The sequence below is a fragment of the Rana temporaria genome, chromosome 2 (genome assembly GCF_905171775.1).
Source record: "Rana temporaria chromosome 2, aRanTem1.1, whole genome shotgun sequence".
NCBI lineage: Eukaryota > Metazoa > Chordata > Amphibia > Anura > Ranidae > Rana > Rana temporaria.
In genome coordinates, this window is record NC_053490.1 from 508727465 (window position 1) to 508738732 (window position 11268).

The following is an 11268-nucleotide window of genomic DNA, read 5'->3' on the forward strand; positions in this document are numbered from 1 at the left end:
CTGTGAGCTCAACCGCAGGTCCCACGGACTCAATGTCCACGGGGCTATACCCGCGATCGTCTCACGGAGAGGAAGAACGGGGAAATGCTGATGTAAATCCCAATTCTTCCTAGTGACAGGACACTGATCACAGCTCTCTGTAATCGTGAGCAGTGATCTGTGTAGTGTCACACATAGCCCATCCCCCTACAGTTAGAAGCACACCCTAGGACACACTTAACCCCTTCAGCGCCCCCTACTGGTTAACCCCTTCATTGCCAGTGTCATTTACACAGTAATCAGTGCATTTTTATAGCACTGATCGCTGTATAAATGACAATGGTCCCAAAATGGCATCAAAAGTGTCCGATGTGTCCGCCATAATGTCGAGGTCACAATAAAAATCACTGATCGCCGCCATTACTAGTAAAAAAAAAAAAATATTACTAAAAATACCATAAAACTATCCCCTATTTTGTAGACGCTATAACTTTTGCGCAAACCAATCAATAAACGCTTATTGAGATTTTTTTTTAACAAAAATATGTAGAAGAATACGTATCGACCTAAACTGAGGAAAAATTTTTTTTTTTGATATTTTTTGGGGATATTTATTATAGCAAAAAGTAAAAAATATTGGGCCAGATTCTCGTACGATCGCGTAACTTTGTGCGGGCGTGACGTATCTGATTTACGTTACGCCTCCGCAACTTAGACGGGCAAGTGCTGTATTCTCAAAGCACTTGCTCCGTAAGTTGCGGCGGCGTAGCGTAAATTGGCCGGCGTAAGCCCGCCTAATTTAAATTTGGATCAGGGGGGCTTGTTTTATTCAAATCTTCTGTGACCCGACGTGATTGACGTTTTTTTTACCGAACGGCGCATGCGCCATCCGTGGAATTTCCCAGTGTGCATTGCTCCAAAGTACGCCGCAAGGACGTCATTGGTTTCGACGTGAATGTAAATGACGTACAGCCCCATTCACGGACGACTTACGCAAACGACGTAACTTTTTCAAATTTCGACGCGGGAACGACGGCCATACTTAACATTGTTACGCGGCACTTATGCCACCATATAGCAGGGGTAACTATACGACGGAAAAAGCCTAACGTAAACGGCGTAACTTTACTGCGTCGGCCTGGCGTACGTTCGGGAATTTGCGTATCTAGCTGATTTACATATTTCGACGTGTAAATCAGCTTACAAGCCCCTAGCGGCCAGCGTAAAAATGCACTTAACCTCCCTGGCGGTATGATTCTGTCTGGAATTACGTACCAAAAGCGGTACAATTATTTTGCAAGGAAATTTGGCGTTTTATACTGTAGGTCTGTAATTTTTAGAAATAACTCACTTAAATCTGACCAAGCAAGAGTCTTGTAGGCATCCCGGGTATGATTTTTTTTTTTAAACAAAATTATAAATTATAATATAATAAATAATTATAACAAATAATAATATAATTATAATAAAAATTATTCAATAATGTAATCAACTCAAAATCACTGAATTTTGCTCAGTTGCAGAATTGTCGCTGTCATTATTTTTTTTTTTATGAGGAATTTCCCCGCAAATCGCTATCGCACATTTCTGCAAGTGATTGTAATTTATTATCGCTGTTTTCTAGCTGATCTAAAACCATTTTTGACATAAAGGGACACTTTTGGACAATCTACAGTTTTTAGGCAGAAAGAACAGTTTTTATTATATAAAAGTACATGTAGGGCACTGGGCAGACCACTAGGGACAAGGGGGGGGGTGTATTTTTTACATACAGTACTGTAATCTATAAGATTACAGTATACTGTATGTAAAGTGTTTGTTTACTTTTTTGAATTTGGCGCCGTTCTCCGCCCCCGTGCGTCGTAACGTCGCAGGGAACGGAGATCGGCGGCACACGGGGAGACTGTGAATCGAGCGAGGAGGTCCCGCTCGCTCACACAGCGGGGTGGCATCGCTGGATCCAGGGACAAGGTAAGTAACTTGCCTGTGGATCCAGCGAAAGGTAAGCCGCGCCGCTGCACGTCCACCCCGAGTGTGACTCGGGGATACCGATCTTAGCATTGAAAACCAACCCCGAGTCACGCTCGGGTTTACCGCCAGGGAGGTTAAGCTCTGATGGCGTAAGACACTTACGCCGGTCGGATAGAATAGAAATCTATGCGTAACTGATTCTAAGAATCAGGCGCATAGATACGACGGCTCGTATTAGGACTTACGAATGCGTACATGGCGCTACGCCGTTGTAAGTCCTCTGAGAATCCGGGCCATTGATTTTTTTTCACAATTGTCGCTCTAATTTTTTTATAGCGCAAAAAATAAAAACCGCAGAGGTGATCAAATAGCACCAAAAGAAAGCTCTATTTGTGGGATCAAAAGGACGCCAATTTTGTTTGGGAGCCACGTCGCACGACCGCGCAATTGTCAGTTAAAGCGACGCAGTGCCGAATCGCAAAAAGACGCCTGGTCCGGGGCTTAAGTGGTTAAGGGCAGTCTAATTCCACAGCCTTGGAAAAGTGGGGGGACGGCTGGCCTGGCAGTGATCAGAGAGGCAGGAGAAGACTTACAGAAGAGGTGTAATGTATTACCTGAGGAAGACGCAGCTTTTCATACACAACTAGCAGAGTCCGCTTGCCAGCGCCGGATCTCTGGGGTGTTCTTGGCTTGTTTGTCTTGGCGTGTGGGCCCGGGACTAAACAGCTGCTCTAGCCCTCTTTATAGAGGTATTAACCTTGCACACCGGCTGATGTAGCTCTTTGCTTTCATGAGAATAGCACAATATACACTTGCTATTTTTCTTTGAGAGCGGAGAATCGGCCAGGCGCTGGAGACTGTTAATACCTCGTTCATGTCAATTTATAAAGGAACCTTTAAATAGGAAAGCCGGGCCAGGGAGGCTGTGAGCCAGTGGAGATCCCATAATTAGTCTGCTGGAAAAGTTATAATTTTCACATCATGCTGCAGCTGAATTTTGTCGCCATTTAATACCTCCTCGGGTCACCTGGGCATATCGGCTGTCATGGAGGACAATTAGCGTTTTCAGCTTTCCTAGAAGAAAGTCATTGTTTTTACTGCCTGTGGGCTGCTGGAACGCAGTTCTGGGTATTGCCAGGCCTCAGGTAATATTTACGCTGGAATTTAGAACTTACAACTCACTTTTGGCTTTTGCATTTGTGACCATGGCTGTGTTACTCAAGGTTACATTATATACTGTACCCCCCCCCCGCCTGTAAGAAAAATTCACTGCGTACCCCCCCGACAAATGCCATCTTAGTTAAATGGTTACTTACTAAACCCAGTGATATACAGCAAAACCTTGGTTTGAGAGCGTTTTGCAAGACAAGCTACATTTTTATATACCGTATATACTCGAGTATTAGCCAAGTTTTTCAGCGATTTTTTTGTGTGCTGAAAATGCCCCCCTTGGCTTATACTCGAGTCACCTTTTTGCGCCTAATCTTCCGAACCTTGGGGACCCGCTACCGGCTGGCCGCAGGACCTCAAACTTGGCACACATATAGCCCAACTCTTCCTCTAAAAGTGTGCAAAGTTTACTGTCTGGGGGACCTATGGCCAGGGAGCACCGATTTTTCAAAGCCGGGCACCCCTTCCAAAGACTCCCATGTTAAACGTAAGTCTAGTGATGGACACAGTGAGGCATGGACACAGTGAGGCACAGTGAGGCATGGGCACAGTGAGGCATGGGCACAGTGAGGCATGGACACAGTGAGACATGGACACAGTGAGGCATAGTGAGGCATAAACACAGTGAGACATGGACACAGTGAGGCACAGTGAGGCATGGACACAGTGAGGCACGGGCACAGTGAGGCATGGACACAGTGAGGCACGGGCACAGTGAGACATGGACACAGTGAGGCATGGGCACAGTGGGGCATGGACACAGTGAGGCACAGTGAGGCATGGACACAGTGAGGCATGCAGATGGACATCCTAGGCCTCGTACAGACAAGGGGTTATCCAATGGAAACGGTCAGCCAGACCGTTTCCATCGGACATTTCCCCTCCGGATTTTGATCCGATGGCTTGTACACACCATCGGATCAAAATCTGCGCGGAAAACATCCGCGGTCACGTGTCGCGCCGTCGCCACGACGGCGACGTGCGAGACGCTGGAAAGTAAATACTTCCACGCATGCGTCGAATCATTACGACGCATGCGAGGGATGGGAGCGGACGGACTGATCCGGTGAGTCTGTACAGACGACCGGATCAGTCCGCTGGACTGGATTCCAGCGGATAGATTTTGTAGCAAGCTACAAAATTTGTATCCACTGGGAATCCGTCGGCTGGATTTTTATCCGCCGAAAATTGTCCGCTCGGGCCTACACACGACTGGATCTATCCGCTGGAACTGATCCGCGGATAAATCCCAGCGGATAGATCCGGTCGTCTGTACGGGGCCTTAGGCTTATACTCGAGTCAATACGTTTTCCCATTTTTTGTGTAAAATTAGGTGCCTCAGCTTATATTAGGGTCGGCTTATACTCGAGTATATACGGTACATTTTGAGTTGATATACTTGCGATGTCTTGATATACAAATAGCGTCACGTCACAACTGAGTATAAAAGAGAAGAGAGGCGCATCTAAGTGTAGCAATATGGTTACATTTAATGAAGGTACAACATTTTGAAACTCTTATGGTTGATGATTAAAACATCCAAGTGTGCAGGTGACTTGTCGTTAAGGTTCCCCTATCGAGATGGTTCCTGTAAGTACTGCGCAGGCGCAATCCTTGCCGACGGAAATCTCCGAACCTCAGCCGGCATCCAGGCTCATTCTTTAACATCCCCGTGGATTGGAGGATGTTAAAAAAAGAGCCAGGAGGCCGACTGACCACTTTCTTCAAATTCCACGTCGCCCTGGATGCCGGCCGAGGTTCGGAGATTTCCGTTGGCAAGGATTGCGCCTGCGCAGTCCTTACAGGAACCATCTCGATAGCCGGAACCATATCGTCAGATCGCAGGCATCTGGGGTAAAGCTGTCCACATAGACCATCCCCCACACTGCCATTGACGTCATCCCTTCCACACTACGCTCCACGAGCGATTCAAGCCTCGCTTTCAAATCACTCTACTACAGGGTAGTCTTCCCGGTCATGATTGCAGACTGACAGCGGTGAGAGGCGGCGGTGCGGAGCACGGTCTGCATACTAATGTCAAGTACACACGCTCAGGAATTTCCAGCAACAAATGTTTGATGGGAGCTTTTGGACTGTGTGTAGGCCCCATCGTGCCTCTTTTAATCATCAACCATGCAAGTTGCTAAATGTTGTACCTTCATTAAATGTAACCATATTACTACACTTAGAGGCGCCCCTCTTCTATTTTATACTCTGTAGCTCCTGCTGGATTTTGTTTCTAATCCCCTTGTGGAGGCTTCCATTTGTGGATGGACATTTTATGGTTACACAACTTATCACATTGCTATAATCTTTTTATATGGACTATAAACTGAAGGACCTATGACTAAATGGTTATGGAACGAATCATCTGTGTTTTCATTATTTCTTATGGGGAAATTTGCTTTGATATAAGAGTGCTTTGGATTACAAGCATGTTTCTGGAACGAATTATGCTCGCAATCCAAGGTTTTTCTCTATATGCAAAACACCTACATATATTGAAAAACCTTTGTGATTAAAAAAAAATGATGCTATTCACATCTGAACTGTTCATGTAACACAGCCTTTCTCAACTTTTTTACCTAAGAAGATCAGCGGGAAAAATGCCCCACTCATTGGTGGCTAGTAGGGAGAATGCCCCTTTTATAGTGGTGGAATGGCACTCTTTTTGACACTGTTGGGCATTAATACCACAATGATGAGGTGCATTTTTAACATGGCTTAGATGCCTGTGGAAACCAGACAATGGCCGCTGGGCGTCCCCAAACACAGCTTAGCGGCTTGGAAGAGTAATAGGGTATGTTTCAGTGGGCAGCAAGTTGCAACCACACCCATTCCCACCGCATGGCGATGTGGGCAATGCCACAACCTTGATGCAACGGATTTGTTTGCGATAAGGCGTTTTCGAGATTCAGATGGGAAATCTCTTGTTCAAACAGGTATGGGGGGAGGCGGCATATCCCCTATTGATCTCCTGCTATCTTTACATCAGCAGCTATTGGCAAAATGTTCCATCACAAGTCAGTAGCTGGACCCATAGGCCTTCCAGGTACAGATAAAATGATCATTGGTGCCATTCAGTTGGTTCAATATTGAGCACAAAGCAAGCTCCATAAAGACATGGATGAACGAGTTTAGGGTGGAGGAGCTTGACTGGCCTACACAGAGTCCTGACCTCAACCCGATAGAACATCTTTGGGATAAATCAGAGTGGAGACTGTGAGCCAGGCCTTCTCGTCCAACATCAGTGCCTGACCTCACAAATGCGCTTCTGGAGGAATGGTCAAACATTCCCATAGACACTCCTAAACCTTGTGGACAGCCTTCCCAGAAAAGTTGAAGCTGTTATAGCAGCAAAGGGTGGGCCAACTCAATATTGAACCCTACGGTCTAAGACTGGGATGCCATTAAAGTTCATGTGCATGTAAAAGCAGGTGTCCCAATCATAGGTGTGTGCAGACCATGGCATCAGGGTGTGCACCCAAAGCTCAAACACATGTGTGTGTATGTGTGTGTATATATATATATATATATATATATATATATATATATATATATATATATATATATATGCAGGGCTTTTTTTCTCAAACAATAGGTGCAGGAACTCAACCACTACCCCCCAAAACCCCTCCCCCACACACACCCTCCAAATCACATCAAATAGTGGGTGTGGCCAGATTTAACAAACAATAGGAGGGTCTTAAAGGGGCACTAAATGCCAGGATTGCATTACATACGGAGTGCAGAGTTCAGGGGGGGTTACACACAGAGTGCAGAGCTGTCACTTGTAAACACGGAAACCAGACTTCTGTGTTTACAAGTGATTGTGGTGAGCAGGCACCCCCCCCCCCAGGGGTCAGCGCCAGAGGAGCTCACCCTGAAACAAAGCCCTGTGTATATATATATATATATATATATATATATTTATATGTTATCTCAATAGAGCAGTGGACGGTGTCAGTAGGGAAGAAATTTAAGTCAGTAGTTAATTTTTTTATCATAACTTTTTTTTACTATTTTTCACCATTTTTTTAAATAATATATTATTATTTTTTTATGTACAATTTTTTTGAAGCTCCATGGGGGGACTTTGGTAAGATATCAGAGATCTAAACAGACCTCTGATGTCTCACTTTTAAGACAGAGATTCCACAGTCCCTTCTTCTGCAGCCAAGCAGCAGGGGTAATCTGTGCAGCACAGCATGATTAGGGTTTGCCCAGGCACAGCTGGCACACCCTGTGCACAAGCCTATGGTCCCAATAGTTTTGGTAATACAGGGTGGGCCATTTATATGGATACACCAAAAACAACAGTTGAATTCAAATTGGCCGACTTCAAAATGGCCGCCATGGTCACCACCCATCTTGAAAAGTTTCCCCCCTTACATATACTAATGTGCCACAAACAGGAAGTTAATATCACCAACCATTCCCATTTTATTAAGGTGTATCCATATAAATGGCCCACCCTGTATAGTGTATAGGCATGTAATAATATAGGTACAGTGGAACCTTGGATTACAAGCATTATTTGCTCCAGGAGAGTGTTCGTAATCTAAAGTACTCTCTTATCAAAGCGAGTTTCCCCATTGAAGTCAATAGAAATGAAAATAATTTGTTCCGCATTGACTTCAATGGCATGCAATACCGCATGCGGCCAGAGGCTGGGGGAACCGGAGAACCTCAGAAACAGCCGGAAAGGCCAGAGGACAGCTCGGCTAACCTCGGCAAACCTTGGAAAGGCTCGGGAACGTAGTATTTCCGAGTCTTTCCGATCGGCTATGATTGGCACCGTTCGACTTCCCTCAGCTCCGGCGCCCCCCTCTCCTCAGGCCAAATGTGGTACTGCACACCGCTTTGGCTTGAATCCTGCTTGTTCAGCGAGACAACACTCGCAAACCGTGTTAGGATTTTTCAAAATACAGCGCTCGTATTGCGAAACGCTCGTCAACCGCGTTACACGCAATCCGAGGTTCCACTGTATACTATTATTACATGCTTTAAGCTTATACAGTTATAAGAATACAATTGTATAAGCTTAATGCTATTATAAAAGAATTTAGTAAAAATCAAACAAAATCTTCATTTTTGATCCTATGTATACACATTGTATCTTTTGATGTATATCTGTTGAGTATTCATTATACACATATTGTCATTTATTTTTTTAAATCCAACATACACATAGCAGATCAAGATATGCCATCAATGAACATCATTCTGTCCTATGTACATCACTGTATAAAAAATAAAAAAGACATGAAACGTACAAAGTTACATATTTACAAGTCTCTCTTACTCTCTACTTCCCCAGCAATACAGTAAACATTATATAGTCTTAAATAAAGAATATAATAGTCTGTGCTCATTTGAGGGGAGCTAAGGGAGTTTTGGCCACTCAGACAAAGTCATTGATTTGGTAGCCATGACGCGAGGCAGAGGACCAGGACGGGGTATGGCTGCTTTTGTGGACCGGTGCTGGCTTGCTCATTGGTGCCCTCTGTAGGTGATGCGATGGATGGAGATATGGCACTTGCACAACAGACTTTTGACAAGACGTAAACAAGAGCATGATTCCTCCAATGATAGTCAAACCCGCTGAGATAAAACCAACATAAAGAGCTTGTCCGATCTCAAACTTCATACCATAGGGAAGAGCTGGGTTGTAAAAGTCATTGACAACGTCATTGGTACACCAGGCCACCGGAATCAGGCATGTGAAGCCAGCCAGGAGGAAGAAGACTCCACCAAGGACCGAGATCATCTTCTTGGCAGACGATCCTTTGGCACATTGAGTGCACTTCATGCCAAATACAGAGACCACACAGGCCAGTAGTGAAAAGACACAAGCCGTGACCATCATACCCCTGGCAATCTGAAGATCTCGAGGAAGGGCCAGCTGAGACTGGTGGACCTGGCACTGGTAAATCCCTGTACTGTGCCAAACGCATTCCATCCAAAGGCCCTTCATGTATTCCACAGCCGTGATGATGTTGGTGCCAACGTGTGCCGTCCGCCACCAGTGAGGAAGCACTGTGGAAATGATGGTTCCTATAAAACCAATAAGGCAGGTGAAAAAGCCCAGTAACTGCACTGCCATGCTTGCCATGGTAACTTCAGGACCAGGGTTGATTTTCCTCACAGCCACCAACTTCCCCTTCTTCTTAAAAGTGACGGGCAGTTCACACCTGTGGCTGAACTAATAACACAAGGAACGTCTCCAGAAGTTAAACATTACCCAAACGCATTATTCAGGTGGCCAGTGAGACAAGAGCTATTAAATGCTCCATTAACAAATGAATGACTGGGCACTGCTAGGAAGGCTGTAGAAGAACAGGAAAATGAAATATGAATTCAGTGCTACTTTGTAAAAGTATGTGTTATGTTATAGTTACTACAGTAATGCCGCGTACACACGGTCGAATTTTCGACAACAAATTTTCGACGTGAGCTTGTTGTTGGAAAATCCGACCGCGTGTACGCTCCATCGGTCGGATTCTCAATTTTTCCGATAACAAAAGTTGTTGTCGGAAATTCCGACCGTGTGTACACAATTCAACACACAAATATTCTACGCATGCTCAGAATCAATTTGACGCATGCTCGGAATCATTGAACTTCATTTTTCTCGGCTCGTCGTAGTGTTTTACGTCACTGCGTTCTTGACGGTTGGAATTTCCGTCAACATTTGTGTGACCGTGTGTATGCAAGACAAGTTTGAGCCAACATCCGTCTGAAAAAAATCCACAGTTTTGTTGTCGAAATGTCCGATCGTGTGTACGCGGCATTTCAGTGGTGGATGATCAACTGCTTTACAAAGCCCAGCATCACCTAAAAAAGAAGATCTCTATGTGTCATCACCTTTATCGCATATTCAGAAAACCAAGCAGGGCCAATTATTAGGCAAATTGGCAACAAAACTAATTGTGCAACCCCCCCGGTCTTGGAATGTTGGACATCTTTACAAGGGTCGGCACTGTAGGGGAGACAGATTTTTACTCTAAACTTACCCACGATTGAAGCTCATCTCTATCCAAATCTAAAAAAAGAAATTGGGCTGTACGTTGTGACACATCAGGGTTTCTTAGCTCAATGGTAGCGCCAAAACAGTGAGTTTACGCCACTCCACATATAGTTTTCTGGGTTTTCCTACCGACTTTTATTTAAACGAACATCAAAACTTCACACAGGTATGTCTTTCCATGACTGCAAAACATAACATTCTCTTGTGGTAGCTTTACTGCTCCAATCACCTCTTCAGGGTCCCTCCTGAACGTTAGTATCTTTTTGGTCCTTTTAACCATGAAACACATCCCAGTGTTTATGCGCAGATGCTCCAGTGGCGTCTCCAGCTTTCATATTTATGGGGGACAGGGACAAAAGTAGGAGGGCCAATTATAAAATGCAATTATATATATATATCACCTGGGGCCCTTTACTACGATCCCACAACTGGCCCTTTTACATGTTCTGCAGTGAGCTCCCTTCCTACTATACTGGGGCCCCCCAAGGTGGCAGAAAACAAGAGATATATGTCACCAGCACACCAAGAAAATATAAGGGTCCAAAGCAGTGGGAGAACTATCAGGGTTGCAAAGGTTGTCTTGCCACCGGGCCCTGGTGTTCTGCCACTGTGGGGTTCCCCAGCTGTCCTGTCCCTGCTATTGACAGCGCTGGTCTGGCATCTGTCTCCTTGGCAGCGGCGGCAGTCTATTAGGACCTAGTGCTGGTGACATTATGGGTGCATGCAGGGGAAGGCTGGCACTATTGGTTATAGTGAGCCGAGCCCCCAGCTGGTCACCTAGCAGCAGTAATGCTGTATAACCTTCTCTGTTGACATGCTGATCGGGATGTGATGCTCCCAGTCAGATCTAATAAACACAGTATTTATTAGCATCAAGAGTACAACCACATATATATATATAATCAAACGTATGTTCCGCAGCCATGTGGGCTCTATGCCTGTAAGGTGTGGGCTTTGATCAATAAAATCTCTGATATTTGACTGGGAGCATCGCCTGGATTTCATCCCGATCAGCATGTCAGAGATGGCTTCACTGCTGTTAAGCAACCTGCAGGGAGCTCAACTGTCTACAACCAATAGAGATGGGCTCGGGTGTGTTTGAAATCCCACATGCCCAA

General features: G+C 45.1%; 1 protein-coding gene across 1 annotated transcript; it reads right to left on the reverse strand.

The window, feature by feature from the left end:
- Positions 1 to 8307: 8307 nt before the first annotated feature.
- Positions 8308 to 9432, reverse strand: CLDN14 (claudin 14). The gene has a single exon (XM_040339697.1). It carries the CDS (start codon positions 9233 to 9235, stop codon positions 8525 to 8527), a length of 711 nt encoding a protein of 236 aa, XP_040195631.1. The 5' UTR covers positions 9236 to 9432; the 3' UTR covers positions 8308 to 8524.
- Positions 9433 to 11268: the final 1836 nt, after the last annotated feature.